We start from the raw sequence: 15,978 nt of genomic DNA, 5'->3' as shown, positions 1-15,978 counted from the left end.
TACGAATAACGAAAGTCAGTGGGGAAAAGAAATCAGAGTATGTAACATTACGTATTTCAGTAGTAGTCTACAGCTGGGAGCAATTTTCCTTGGCGGGAGCAGTTAATTGATAACTAAATTTAAAATTTTATTCATAGCAGTTGTTTTCTCGAACTGTCACAAAATTCGTCAGTTGCACAATTTTTCACTTTACCGGATTAGACAGATTAATCTGTCACCTTAAAAGGATTTGGGATATTATAAATCATCAGAACTTGGCTGTACAAATACGTAAAGTATAAGAAGATACTGACAACTGCTAAACCGATTTTAGGTTTTCGTAGCAGACTTCTTATGCTTAAATGTATGGCAAAATTGTAATAATTATCCCAAATTTTGTAGGCTTCTGAAGATCAGATGATTCTGTTGACAGCGGGAAAGTGAAAAATTTCCTATTTTTGCAACTGACAACTGTTTTGTTCTGAAATGCTAAGTGTTGAAAAATTATTAAAGCATTTTGTCGACTAAAGATGTTTATTATAAAGGGCTTGCCCATCATGTGCTGTAGCTACTTACTGGCTGAACTCCTCTTCGCAGATAAAACGGGATGTTACTGGATGCAGCTCTTTACAAATCGCCCTTAACTCCTTGATCTAGGCAAGAAGATCCCAACGATTTCCTCTCTAAGAAAAATTAGAGAAGCCTGGTACTATAATAGAATACCTTGTTTATCTTGAACGGTAATAAAATCAATAATTTTTAATCATAACAAAGACGACAATTTTAAGAAATGTCGAAACATAAACGCTATGTTTTTTGCGGAGCACTTATTTTCGTCCCGCTGAACACATTTTGGGAAACCCTGATCTAGACTATTTAACATCCTATCCTGTGAAGTCCACATTCTTGGCGTGCTCCGTCGGTGGATGGAACTGAAAGAGCAACTTATTTTGTGTAAGTCTGCAGGCTTTCGTGGCCGTTGTCATTGAAGTTAAAATCTTATGGGTTATTAGGCCGCGTCATGTTTCTTCTAAAATGTTCGACGTTTCGACCCCTCTGCTGGGATCTTCCTCAGGATCTTTTGGTGTCCACTACTGCTAGAACACTGTCAGTCGAGTGTCGCTTCCACTTACAATGGGGAGTTTTCTGGTGTTCATGCTGGATAAGTGATGGTATTGGTTAAAATTCATATGGCTACCATTGGTGGGCCATAGTCATAGGCTAATATTCCCGCTCTGATGCAGAAGGGGCGTTGGTAGCTCATCTCCTGTGGAAACGATTGGCGGTCCATCGTCATTGGATAGAAACGCACTATTCCACACTTACGCTGGAGAAGGGTTATTGGTTGATATACCTCCTACCGCTATTGGTTGGTCGTCATCAATGGCTAAATTCGAAACGGACAGAGCGAGAGGGGGGCAATGTTTAGCCAAAATATTATTGTCCTCAGAGGTGACTTGCAGCGCGTTGTTGATGCCGCTCACACACCGCGGCCGCGTATTTACTTCCATGATGGCGGGAAGCCACGATGCCGGAGGCCTATTGCCGTCCTCTCTATTGAAATTAGATGATTTTGTGCCACACAGCGTACATACGCAAGTGTTTGGGGGTGCAGATTACGGAAATCATACCCAACGATGTCAGACTCCGCTCCATCCCCCTCCCGTCGTCACTTCGCCCTGCTGGTTCCCTCTTCACTCCTAAAAACCACACGTTATTCGGGATTCGTGAAGTGACACCTTCAGAATTCCCACGGTGGTCTGATCAGCACACACTATTCTAGCCTGTCGCGTGAACTGGGAGTCCGGCAGGTAGGCAGTAAGACACGGTGGTGGCTTTTGTGGGGGACGAGTGAAAGGCAGGAGTGCGTGTTATCGCGGTGGCAAGGCAGCTGCGGGCAGAGTTTCCTGCAGCTGCCACGCGACAGCTGTGGGCCCGGCGCGTGCCGCAGCCAGCCGCGATGTGGGCTGTCACACCGGCAGGCGTCCGTCTGTCCTCTCTGGTTCCCAGAGCAGGCACAGGGGTTAGATTTAAGTGGGATCCTCTTCTGATTACCATTCAGCTAATCAAACCATATGAAGCGAGCTCAGCGCTGCGAATAAAGTTTTAAAATGACTTGGTCTCCGTGGATGGTAGAAACTTATTTTCACCATTGAAGTTTCTGCCTTAACGCCATTATAGAGCTGTACACTGAAAGAGACTGTTGTAGCACGTAGCAAACGTCAAAAATCTGATACGCACACGTGTCATCATTGAGCTTTTGAACAACGTTACCTTCGGCACGGAAACATCCTGGCAGATTTGAACTGTTTGCCGGACAGACTCTAACTCGGAACTTTTGCCTTCTGCGAGCAAGTGCTCTACTATCTTAGTTACCAAAGCACGACTCGCGATGCGTCCTCACAGTTCAGTCGTGCTTAGCAGCTCAGTCGCTGGAGCACTTGCTCGTGAAAGGCAAAGATCCCGAGTTCGAGCCTCGGACATCCACAGTTTTAATCTACCAGGAAGTTTCATATCAGCGTACGTTCCGCTGCAGAGTGATGATCGATGCTGCAAGACTAGTCTCAGAGGTCGACTAGTAGAATGCTATCATGCGGGAATATGGCTCCTCTGAGTAAGGTGCAGTAAGGTTGTCGCGTTGAACGGATATTATGTCCAAAACTAAGAGTTCGTGGCCAAGGGAGTGAGGAATAATAATGTATTCGAATCCTGAATAAAACCGACCAGGTTTCAGAAAACCTATTGAGCGCGTCTCGTCTTACAGAGGAGTTTGTTTGCCTCGGATATTTAACTGACAAGGAACAGCAAATGTGGTGACTGATTTCCAGAGGCCATTTGGGTAAACACGAAAATTTGGCCAGTGTAGCAAAACTGCTTCATGCCTTGGCTATGAATAAGGCAGCGGTAAGCTGTTTCCGAAAATCGGTTTTACTCTTACGTAAGTTATCATGTAAACACAGCATACTTCACAGTTCGACATACTCTTATACTCGTATTTGAGAACTTGGGGAGGGGAGAGGAGGATAGTAATTCGCGAGTTAAGGTATTGATGTAGTCCATAAAGTTAATCTGACAAACCTAGAAGAAATGGGTGTTGATAATAACTTTATAGGAAAATAAAGTTAGTAAAAATTTATATCATATAGCTTGCTGTCTACATTGTGGCACTCGCAGTTCAGAGTAGGGAACTCGTCGAGAGCGCGAACAGGAACAGGCGGCCGGATGCAGATTACGCGTGGACAGCCCCGGGCTATGGCGGGCAGCCGCCTGAGGCGGTTAGGTGCCGCCCCTGACGGAAGTGTGTTCGGCTCGATAAAGGCGTGTCGCCATGGCAACGCTTCTGCGATCTGCATGCGCTCCGTTATTGGCTTAGCGGGGGCCTTAGTCTGGGGGTGCTGCTGCTACTGCTGCTGCTGCCGCCGCCGCTTCTGCCCTGCCCTGCCCCGCCCCTGCCCGTGCTTCCGCAGCCGTCGTGAATGCGAATGGCCTCGTTTGGAACTGTTCTGCGCGCCCCAGCCATCGCCAAAGGGCTTAGCGCTCTGCGTTCGCCAGCGCCGGCTGCTCCACGGTCGACACACCGTCTCACACTTTTTTTCCAATCTCATGCTGTTTCGTAGTCCCGCCGTGAGAATCTGCTACAGCAATTTTTTCTTACCCATCCATCTCTGTTTATAATGCGAAATATCTGTTGCGGCTAGTCCTGTTGGCATTTGATTTCTCTCTCCCTTCTCAGCAAACTGTACATATCTCAGCGTTATGAAACTTCACACAGTTTTCGTAGCCGAAGTAAAAAACGTACGCCAGCTTGATAACTACAATCTCAGGAAGATTGTCAGACTCTCGTAGGTGGAAGGTCTTCAGTCGGCAAAAGGATTTAGCTGGCGTAAGGTTCGCGATTCCTCAACAGTAAGGGCCCCGACAAGTTAAAAATATCTCCCATTCTTCTTGAAATGCGTCAGTCTTCTGCTGCTAGTGATGGCGATCAGTTCATCAGATGTTAGGTAGCTGCCTTGGCTATATCCGTGAACAGTGTGCCAACAGCTCCCACCAAGCGTCTCACATCGCTTCTGTGACTATCACATTAATCATTCATCAGCACAATACATAGACCTGTTGCTAATAGTTGCAGGCATGTGCAAGCTGCCTCCAACAGAACCTACAGGAAAGTAAACTGTCACCACCACCATTAGCATTACATGCAGCCATTTGTCACTTTGTGGCTCTGTCTGTCACACAAGTAGTCATAGAATCTGTTGGTCCATCACAGCCAGGGGGACATGGGCTGGTAAGAAACTTTCAATGTCAATAAAATTCACCAACAGCCGTATACTTCAAGATATTTTACTTTATTCTGAACGCAGCCAGTTTCGGCATTTCTTTTTGACATCTTCAGGTCCCATACGCTTCTATTCAAATAAACGAACTTGTCGTATGGCGCCACAAATAACTGGATTTAGTGAGTTGTTGTCACGTCTTCGTATGAAGCAACTGTATAGCGATTGGAATCTACAAAATCCAGTGATTCTTGGCGTCATACAATTTCGTTTATTTGGATAGAAGCATATGGGGCCTGAAGGTGGCAAAATGAAATACCGAAACTGGCTGCGTTTAGAATAAAATAAAATTTAAGTATACGGCTGTTGTTGAATTTGACACTGAAAAAGTTGTAGTCTGGGTCGTTAAAAGAATGCTCGTCATCTGCCCCTTATTTCAACCCTTAGATTAATTTGTATACGTTGGACTGTAGTTTGGGGTGAACTGTGACTCCTCTGACGGATAAGCAGCGGATGGTGACGGATATCGGCAGTGAGGCGCCAGATACTGCGCCGCCGTTCTGCTTGGAAGATCGCATTTGTATGCAAGAGCGGTTGTTCCTTGGCGGTCGCTGGTAGGTGGTGCGTGAGCTCTGGAGGTAATTAGAATTCCCTGCTCGCAGCGTGAGAAAGTGCGTGATAGGGAATGGCGGCAAGAGCTGGCGCCAGGAGTCGGATATCTGCGCGGGGAAGACTGCTAATTAGCCCAGAGAAGAGCCAGTCGCTCCTTCGTCTCCGGTGGTCTGCACTGCCGCTATAACGCCGGGTTACGCGACCGACGACACGGGAAGTGCCGCATAACGAGGTCAGGCGTCGCGAGGCAGCTGGCGGACGCGTCCCGTTGGCGGCACCGACCTCTGGGGACGCTCTTCAGCGGACAATGCCGCCAGCGCGGGCGGCCGCGGGTTCGTCCTCTGCCACCGCTCGTCTGTACTTCCCCGGCTATTCTCTCTCGCTTCGAACATGTAATATTTTAATTTTCCATTCTCACTCTCTTGAACCGTCCGTTCAATCGGCGAAGTGTTAGAAACTGTCACACTCGAAAGTTTAAAGCAGTGTCGGCTAGCGATCAGCTGGTGCTAGTAAGGCGTTATCTTTGGATCGCTAGTCGAAGTAGTTAAATTGATGGTCGCTAGATGGCAGCACTAGTCATAAACAACCCACAAGGCGTAGCGTAGGATCTGATAATTCGTTAAAGCGCTAATCGAATAGCTACAATCGCACGCAGTACAGAGCGGCAATAATGTAATCGGTTACCTTTACAAATGGCACTACAAAACATGTCGCGTTATAATTGAGTTGAACTTAACTGTGTATGCAGGCGGTTGTCGTCGAAGAGCTTGTTGCATGGTGTGACAAATCGCCGCAGTAAGCTCCCTCGTACTATTGCCGCGTGACGTGCGTCCAGAAGTCGTGGTTCACAACGACAATCGTGGAAATTGTCTCCCGAGTTTCGGCACCAAATTCTTCTGTCGTGAATCACAGTAGAGCAGCGATTAGCAGTCTAACAACTCTTTTTCAGTCACAGAACATAAAATACAACATGTCAAAGCTACACTGCCCTGAGAGTAAACAGTCTCTCACTTGCCAGAAGTACATCACTCTGTGACAGAAACGGACCTCATTCCAAGCTCCCGTTGCAATAGACTGTAGGAGACGAGCAGTCTTCGCTCAACGTCCTGCTGAAGACGCGGTCGTTAAAGATGGCGGTCGCGGTGGGGGTGGACTACACCTCGGAAGGGAACAGGTCGCGCCTTTTTCAAAGGAACCATCCCGACATTCATTCCTTCGATTGAGGAGAACCCTGCTAAACGTAATCTGCGTGGCGGGATGGGGAATTGAATCCACCCCCTTCAGAGTGAGTTACTTAAGCCTCTGCGCTAGTGATGCACGTCCGAAGGAACACTGCATTGTAATTCTTAACAAAGGCACTGCTATTTCGTACTTATTCGCAAATACCGGGCCTTTCACTCCCAATAAATGTTCTTCCTGGCCGAAAATATACGTAACGCACAGGTGCAGGTTGTGACACATGGACGACGACATGCAGAAGTTTGGCCCTGGTCGTGATTCGTGCTAGGATGGCCGAAGCGGTTAAGGCAACAGCTCGTGTGAAGTGGGAAATCCAATATCCAGCCGAACGTAGTTCATATTCGCAATTGCAAATATATTTCCGATATTCTACGTAGCTCCATAACTATCTTTAGATGTCACGATTCGTTAGTCTACTACGAACTACACCCTTGTCCTTCCGAAAATTACTGTTCTGTTCCTTAGGACTTAATTCTGGACTGGCCTTAAGTCTCTTTCCGAATGCTATCCGCCATAGGCTGACAATTTCTTACACAAATAACATTCATTGCCTGATGTGTTAAATTACTGGTCAGGTTCGGCCTGTGGCCAATTTCAAATGCAGCTGTGTTGGTGGCAGATTTTGAATGTAGCTATTTCACAGAGGCAACTGCACTTGTAATTGTTCATAGTGCTTGTATAAAAAGTGACATCCTGTGGTGGACGTTGAAAGTAGTTTCAGCTTTCAGAAATTACACTCTGTGGACCCACACATGCAAAACAGGATTTACGAACAGCCTTAGAGAGTTAAAATGTTAAGACTGCTGTGGATCCCGCACGGGCTTGAGGGACTCTCGAAGATTTTCCAACCAGAAACCTTAGGGCAGACCTCAGTTGCGACGAGCCTGAGAGCAATTCTGTTCCAGCCCTCTCGCCGAGGAAAGTTCTGGAATTGAATCAGATTCCTTCAACGTAAGCGAAGTGTGCTGACAGCCCAGTTGTGGAAGACGGCAGTCCTACTTGGAATGTTACCAAACTGTTTCAATGTTAGCTCTAGTCGCTCTGATCGTCTAATTACTTTAGCGTTCGTCGTATTGGTCTTCATAACAGTAAATTTATTAAAGGAAGTCAGGTATTCCACTCAAGTTACTCATTTAGACCTCTTAATCCTTCCGCAACTATTTTAGAGTTCTTAAGCCATTATAGTGTGTTCAACTAGATGAGATGCTGGTTATGACCGTGTCAAATCAAGAACAGGACAATTTGTAAACCAAAGCAAAAAGTACATCGTATGACTACGCTGCCATTTACATATATACGGTACCCTGCTGTAGCTAAACACACGGATACTAATTGGGAAACGAAATAGTCCCAATGAATACAGCCCAAGTGGAAGAATATCTTTGTTTACTTTTGGGTTATAGTTTTTTTGAAGGTATGTCAAACCTATTTAAAAAGAAATTGGAGCTAAGAACAAGCTATGCAAGACTCCAGTTCTTCTGACCAATTTTGGGAGGAAAATATATGTAAGGGTAACAGGCTTGGGACGCAGCTGTCTCGTGAGTACACGAGCGCCAGCTGGCGTTATCCCGGAACGCTGACGAACCGCGGTGCCAGTACGCACCGCCGCAAAGCACCTTCGCGCACCGAATAGTAGAGTTGCATCGCTGGTCGCTTGCACGTGCAGAACTCTCCAACGCGCGTAGTTTCGACGCGAAATTTGTCTTTTCCGGCTCACAATGGAGTCTCGACAACTTCGTATTCGTGGTAGGACGTCACACAGTTATGACGGATCGTTGTAGCGAGAACATAATTATAACTGTTCTTACAGAAATAGTTATGAGGGGTTAATAACTCGGTGTTTGCGTATTTCTGTACCTCACGGACCCAATGACTGCATAATCCTGACAAATAGCAAGGGGAGGCCCTCAACCGAGGACGCAAAACCCACAGCCCCTTCCTTATAACTGAATGCTGAGTCTCACATATGTCAGTTTCTCTTGTTCTTTGTTAAAGATAAACAAAATAAGAGTATCTGGTTAATTCTGCCCATTACTCTTTTCTATAAAGGTTCAAATTTTCTAGCTGCATACCGTTTTTCTTTGTAATGTTATACGTAAAATGTAATACATTTTGTTATCCGTATTTGTTGGGCTTCGTCTATTATCGGTGGATACCTAAGAGCAAATACGGTGCAATTTATGGAATGGATTAAGAATTCTGACACAAATGTTCCTCTTGCTGGGTTTGTGTGCCTGGTGCACACACATTGTGGCGCTGCCGGAACTGGGGGCAGAACCAGCAGCTGCCGGCCCAGGTGGCAGGCGCCGCTTCCGGACGTGGGGCGCGTGTGGTGTGGTGTGCCGTGGTGCAGCGCGGGGGCTGGGTGCCTCAGCTGTCCGTCTTTTGACCGTGCCATTCTTGTGTTGCAGCGCCGCGCACGGGCGGCAGCGGAACCAACAACCTGCCGCCGCTGCAGTTCCACCAGGTGCACGGCGACAACATCCGCGTCTCCAGGGACGGCACCGTCGCACGCCGCGCCGAGAGCTTCTGCAAGGGCGTCACCTTCTCCAGCAGGCCCGTCAAGATTTCCGAAAAGGTGGGTTCAGCACCGCTTCCCAGTCATTTGTCATTCTCGACCTTTCAGAAACGCCAGTAAGAGGCATTCTGAAATACTAACTGATCAAACGTATCTGGGCAGCCGCATATAATACGCAACTGACCACTAGACTTAGAGAGGTGGACAGACATTACAAGATCAGGCGAGAGTAGGTAGTCTTCAGTGAAGCAGACTGGGTCGGTCAACAAGCTCAGTGACTTCGAAATGGACTAGCCACTGGATGTCGCCTGAGTAACAAATTCATCGCGAACATTTCAACCTCTCTAAAGCTGACAAAGTGGAAACGCGAAGGAGCAACCACAGATAAACTAAGATCAGCAGAAAAGTACTGACGAACAGGGACCCCTCTAGCATTGGTAAGGGTATTTGTAAAAAATGGCATGAAGTCAGCCGAAGGAATCGCCCCGGACTTCCAAAGTCCTACCAGTAATCCAGCTAGCACAAAGACAGTGCGTAGGAAGTTCCCAGGAATGGGGTACAGTGCTCGAGCGGCTTCTAATAAGCCACACATTTCTGCAGTCGACGGTGAGCCATGCTTGATGTTGTGAAAAGAGCAACACAGACTGGCTGGCTGGAAACGGCTGATTTGGAGTAACGAATCACGTTGTCCTGTGGCAATCAGAAGGAAGAGTTTGGGCTGGGGGGGGGGGGGGGGGGTTGGAGAAAGAACGTAGTAAGTGGTGTTACTATATGGGGGTATTCTTCGTGGTTAGGGTATGGTCCTGTGATTGCGCTAAGAAAAAGAAGTTGCGGAAACACACAGCACTTACTGCGCAAAATAGAACAGTTCAGTGGGGATGATTGATTGTATCAGCATGGCACCCTGGCGTAAAGCAGTATTTGAGAGGCAATGGTCTGTGGACAAGAACATCTCTGAAACCGACTGGCCTGCCCAGAGTTCCGGCGTGAATCCAATAGAACACGGTTGGGATGAGCTAGAACGTAGAATTCGTTCCAGACAATAGCGCCCAATATTGCTACCTTTCTGGTTTAGATGACGTAACACGCCTTAATCCTCCAGTTAAGATGGACAGTTGATGAAACTAGCTGAGCCCCCTGTCAGTTTCTTCTTCTTTTGGGTTAACTCTACTTCGCCTGGATTCATATGCTAAGACATATGTTACTTCATCGATACACGGGGGACTACTGTTCTTAAATTTGAGGCTGATAACATAAGCTTTCGAAGACATCGGATTTCAGACTCGTTGCGTGAACTACATATTTAATTAAGAGATGGGAAGCGGTTAAATGTATTTTGTTGACCTCCAGTTGGTCCGGACCGAAGGAGTTTCGGGATCCTTACAGTGCTTGTTCGCTGCGTCGTAAGCCACGAAAAAGACCATATGGCTGGGGCGGAAGCAGGTGCAAACTATACGCAGCGGAGTCAGGTGTGCCTAAATTGTTGGAGGGTTGGAGGTCTGCGGGACCCCACTGCATCATCGTGGGTCTTAGAGAAATTTCCAGACCCATTTCATCTTAAGCAAATACAGCTTGATCACGAATTTGAGGAAGTTTACTAGATATAACTAAGCAGTTTGTTGCAAATAATAGTTCAACTCAATTTTTATGGATATCGCAGTCTATCTATAGGCCGTACAACGTCTAGGTGATACAAAATTTCTCTGCATGTCTTTATCGCAGTGTCTTCCGTCACCACCTCTACAGCATTTCGTATTCGCGCCTTAAGTTTGCACCTCAGCAACTGGTAAACTGAACAGTTCACATATAAACGCAACCCCACAAAAATATAGTAGTGTTACGGTGAACGTGGAGGCCATGATGTTGGGCCGCCTGTACAGATCCATCTTTCCGGAAAGGTTTTACCCAAAGCCTGGCGAATCATTAACCCCGAAAGAGCAATGCATGAACTTCTTGAAACACTACCAATGACTGAAATTCCTATAATGGTGGTGTTACTGGAAGTTCCAACATGTCCAGGTAAACTTTCGCAGTAATGGCAGTCTCAGTGGAAAAAAAAGTTCAATAACTGCGTTGTGAATTGAGCAATGCCACGCATTTACTTTCGGGTTGCCCGTCATCTGCTGTACCACGAGAATTCTCGGAGTAACATATCCGGACATTACACCTGTTTACTTTCGGGGAGATGCGAAAAGTCACTTCATCGGAAAAACACATTAATAAAATGTGATTAGTGTGTGCAAATTTTTCGTTACAGGGAATTTGGCGCGCCTCGACTCATCTGGCTGCAAAGCTTGCAGGGGTTACACTTCGTATGCATCGAAATGCAATAGTTTGTGCAAAATGACCAGTGGTCTGCTGTATGCATGTTTCTCTGGAAACAGGGCGCGTAGGTTTCCGTGGACTGCCTTGTATATGCTGTACGCGCAGTTAGCAACAGAATCGTCACTCATTCTTAGTGTACCGCTTACTGCCTTGTCACAAACACTGAGAGTCGCTTCAAACTTCACGTACTATCTTTAGTTTGTGCTCATAACATGTGATAGATCTCGACGATAAGCAAATCCGAAGTGGAAAGAAACGAGAGGCAGAAGTGTCTATAAAAACACAATCGAGTTAAGGTACCGTTTCCAACGAACGGCAAAGCTTTATCTAGCATACTTTCTTGGAAATTTGTGTAATTAGAGAGAGATTAGAGACTTCACACTTACCTCGTATTATACATCGTTCCGTGGAAGTCCTCCTTAACCCTCCAAACACGAAGCTAACGACCGTATTCTGAATATGAAATCTGTTTATTAGCCGTGCAATTGGCAAATTTCAACCGTGAGTAATTTTCAAACGCACACTTTAAGCCTCACATTTCATCTCAGATTCTGGAACATGTGGACAAGTATACATCGTATTTCTGTGCGTACGTGGCACAAAAACACAGAAAGCCCTGTGTCGGCTAATGGGTGTAACTATATACACTACTGTGATATTTTTGTGCCACATGTGCAAAAAAAATACGATGTCTACATGTCCACATGCACTAGCGATGTATCAGAATATGAAATGAAGCGCGAACCTGTCAACATGCGCTTGAAAATGACTGGCAGTTGAAGTTGGCAAGTTGCACGGATAAGAAACGGAATACAGCCTACTTTGGCCAACGGCCTTGCAGCAGTGGTAACACCGGTACGCGTCAGCTCACCGAAGGTAAGCACTGTAGGACTTTGCTCGCACTTGGATGGATGACCATCCGGATGTGCCGAGCGCTCTTGCCAAACGGGGTGCATTGTGAGGCAAATTGAGAAACTACTTGATCCAGAAGTAGCGGCTTCGGTCACGAAAACTGACAACTACTGAGAGCGGTGTGCTGACCACATGCCCTTCCATATCCGCATCCCGTGAGGATGACACGGCGATCGGTCGGTACCGTGCGGGCCTTCCGAGGACTGTTAGTTTTTCTTACAGCCTACTTGGACCATGTTTTACATTGAGCCTGTGAACGCCCACAAAAATAAAATAAGAAACTGAGTAGGAACTTTATAGTCTACAGATCTAAGAGATTTTGGTTTCCCTTATGATGGCAGCTTCGAGCTGGGAATTTGAAGTGCTGGGAAGCTGCATCGGTTGGTGGTATCGTGACGTCAGCAGCGGAAGTCGGTGTCGCAGGTTGTTGTTGGTGTGTTCTGCGAAGCGCCGCCTCGCGACATAGTGGTGCAGCGGCTGTTTCTCACTAGCGGCCGGCCGCTTCTCGTGCAGCTGCGGCGCTGACGCACGCGGCCGGCGGGCTGTTGTCCGCCGGGTTCGCAGCCTTGGCGCCACGGCCGCGCGGCGAAGCGCACGACCTACGTCATCGCAGCTACACTTCCGCCACCTCGTCTCGCTTCCGGTGGACACTTCCTGCCCTGACACCCGAATAACGCTTTCCAGAGAGCGTCGCGGACTACTCCGGTGTCGGTCTGTAGGGATTTTCTGCCCACCAGTGGTCAGTGGTCATACTTCTGCGGTTTTGCCAATTAGTGCGCATCGTTTGCTCTAAAATAGTATAATCAATAGTACATAGATGCGTGGTACTTACACCGACGATGGAAACCTGGAACTTGCACGTAAAAGACGAAGGTACGAGCGTATGGATTAGGTTCCCAGACATGTGACTGGTTCGAAGACTTGTTATGTAATAGAACCCAATGTAAGGAGAGCCTCAGGGAAATGCGGTAGGACTATTATTGTTCTCTGTATACATAATGATCTGGCAGACATGGCGGGCAGCAATTTGCGGTTGTTTGCTCAGAACGCTGTGGTGGACGGTAAGGTGTCGAAGTTGTTGGAGGGTACAGGATGACTCGGGCAAAATTTATTATTGGTTTGATGAATAGCAGTTAGCTCTAAATACAGAAAAATGTAAGTTACTGCGGATGAGTAGTAAAAACAAACACATAATATTCGGATACAGCATTAGTGTTCCACTTGACACAATAACTTCTTTTAAATATCTAGGCGTAAGGTGGCAACGTGACATGGAACGAAAGGAGCATATGAGGATTGTGGTAGGGAAGGCGAATGGTAGACTTGGGTTTATTGGGCGACTTGCAGGAAAGTGTGGTTAATGTGTAAAGGAGACTACATATGGGACTCTAAATAAAGTGTTTGGAATCCGCATCACGTCGGATTAAAGGAAGATATCGAAGCAAATCGGAGGCGGGCTGCTAGATTTGTTACGGGAGGTTCGAACAACACGCAAGTGTTAGAGAGATCCTTCGCAAGCTGAAATGGAAAGCTCTTTGGAGGGGAGAGATAGTTGGCGACGTTCTTTTCGAGAAACACTGCTCAGAAAATGTAGAGAACCGGTGTTTGAAGTTGACTGCAGAACAGTTCTACTGCCACGAACATACATTTCGCGTGAGGACCACGAAGATAAGAGAGATGAGGGCTCGTATGAAGGGATACAGTCAGTCTGTTTTTGCTCCTATTCGCGAGTGAACAGGGAAGGAAATGAGTAATGGTGCACGTACTCTCCGCTATCTCAGCGTACGGAGGCTAGCGTAGTATTTATGTAAATGTAGAAGAAATAACTTACTAAAGTGTCGCCTTTGCAATCAGGAATCAAAGGCAAATCACTTACTGCAGAGCGTGTACTAACGCCTACGTAAGCATCCTGCCAACAGACGGAAGTTTCTTCCTGCACGGGCGAACAGCCATTAGGAATTTATCGCATGAATATGGCAAATTTAGAGTGGTGTTCTAGATAGCAGAAGGGCACTGTGACAATACAAGACACCACCTTCTTGTATAAGGAGCACTCAAATGAAGAGTCAAATTGAAAAAGCAAGTAAAATGTGTGTTACTTCGAAAGTAATCGCCATTACTGTGAGACAAGACGGTAGTGCCTTCATGGATTGTACCCAGGGGTGCACTACTACTTCGGAAGCATATCGACGCCCACGAATGTCTTTCTTCAGATCTCTAAAAATAGTGATCGCATGGGGAGAGACAGGGAGTATATGAAGGATGTGTAAAGTTTTCCCCAATGAAACTTAAGTATAGTCGAAACAACTAGGCAACACATTGCCTGCTCCCGTATTCCCAACGTTGTTTCTACTACAATGAAGAAGCTTCGCTGGGAAGCCCTTACACACCCTCCATACATCCCCGATCCATGAGGTTCACATATTTTCGGAGACCTGAAGAAAGACATTCGTGGCCGTCGATTTGCTTGGGATGAAGAGGTGCATGCTGGGTACAATCGTGGTTCCGCGGGAAACCGCAAACATTTTACCACGAAGACATTCTTATACCAAAAAGGAATAAATGTATTAAGATTCCTTTTGAAATAATGAACAGTTTAATTTTTCAATCTGTCTCGTTACCATTAGACTGCTCACAGCTGATATGCCCCACCAAATCACTTTGACTAGGGTACGCACTGTGATCGGCGGGAGTGGCTCAACAGAGAAAGGTCTGGGATTATATATATATATATATATATATATATATATATATATATATATATATATATATAAATATGTGTGTGTGTGTGTGTGTGTGTGTGTGTGTGTGTGTGTGTGTGTGTGTGTGTGTGTGTGTGTTCCTGTCTAACGCGTTGTGGTTAATGAGAGTTTAGCGTTGGACTTAATTTGATCTATTACAACATTTACTCGCGTATCTGAAGTTATTTACCAGTTTTTTTCCTTAGAACTATGAACGAATATGATAGCACCAAAACATAGCTACAGCAATGCGTGACGCACATATGTCGTTTTTGAATAGAAATAGTCTCGAAGAAAAGTGATTTTGCGTAAGGAACAAATGTTTACTTACCTGCTTGAAACAAAAGTTTGTCGTTAACTCTCGAAACTCTCCATTCGCTTGGGAGTTTATTTTTGTGATGTTGGATGAGGCCATCGGCAATTTGGTTTATTTGTGTTCCTCGGTTTCTGCAGTCCGCTGTAATGTTGTCAGCTAAAGCAGTTGTGCCTTCCGCGAGCGTCCAACAACTCGGGAAAAGTGTCCGTGTAACGGCGGAGTGTTGTCGCTGGAGGCTTTTCAGACAAGGTGGTGAAGGTGCGTGACACGACGCTCGGACTCTCAGCCTTTACTTTCCCCGAGCTCGGTGCAACATGGGTCGTGGTCAGTGTAACATCTTCCAGCGTGCCTTGTCTTTCTCTCTTCATTGTCGCAGCGGGATTTGGACGTTAGCGCCGAAGTGATGCACCGCCAATACCGCTTGCCACAGCGTTCAAATTAATAAACGTAGAATTTATCGGCCGTATGTAAGTCGACCAGTTCGGGTTGTATGTGGAGTGGTGTTCTAGACGGCAGACGCGGTCTAAAACGGATTACGCGGTAGTAGCCTGCTTGCACTGGAAGCAGTTTATATTTTCGATGAACGTGCTAGCGCGGAAATGGACAGGGAGGCGGCTTTCGCGAGTCGTGGCTGGCGTTCGGCCGCGGTGGCTTTCACTGGCGCGCGGATCCGGGTGGGAGCATCCCGGCGAAGGCCGTCGCGCCGGACTGGTCCGTCTGTCTGCACAGACTGCGCAGCTGGGGGCCAGACAAGCGCTGCGCGCCTGCCGAAAACCACAGCCGTGAACGGTTTGCCTGAGCCAGCGTGCCCTCAACGCACTGGCTGCCGTGTGTCAAATTGATACGGAAGGTGACTTCCCTGGCAGGCCATGCGCATCAAATTGATACATATACACTGCAGAGCCAAACAAACTGGTACCCCTGCCTGATATCGTGTAAGGCCCCCGCGAACACGCAAAAGTGCGGCAACACGGGGTGGCATGGACTAATGTCAAGTAGTGCTGGAGGGAATTGACACCATGAATCCTGCAGGGCTGTCCGTAAATCCGAAAGAGGGGGTTG

At 46.8% G+C, this 15,978-nt stretch overlaps 1 protein-coding gene across 2 annotated transcripts in view; it reads left to right on the top strand.

Annotated features, from left to right (window-relative positions):
* LOC126247766 (protein neuralized) overlaps positions 1 to 15,978 on the top strand; it is a 90,928-nt gene that overhangs the window by 59,086 nt on the left and 15,864 nt on the right. For both annotated transcript variants that reach the window (XM_049948508.1, XM_049948510.1), the window contains exon 2: positions 8,516 to 8,682. In XM_049948508.1, the coding sequence (XP_049804465.1) occupies positions 8,516 to 8,682 (167 nt within the window). The remainder of the gene's footprint in view (positions 1 to 8,515; positions 8,683 to 15,978) is intronic.

This window comes from Schistocerca nitens, chromosome 1, assembly GCF_023898315.1.
Source record: "Schistocerca nitens isolate TAMUIC-IGC-003100 chromosome 1, iqSchNite1.1, whole genome shotgun sequence".
NCBI lineage: Eukaryota > Metazoa > Arthropoda > Insecta > Orthoptera > Acrididae > Schistocerca > Schistocerca nitens.
This window is presented reverse-complemented; position numbering and strand designations above follow the sequence as displayed.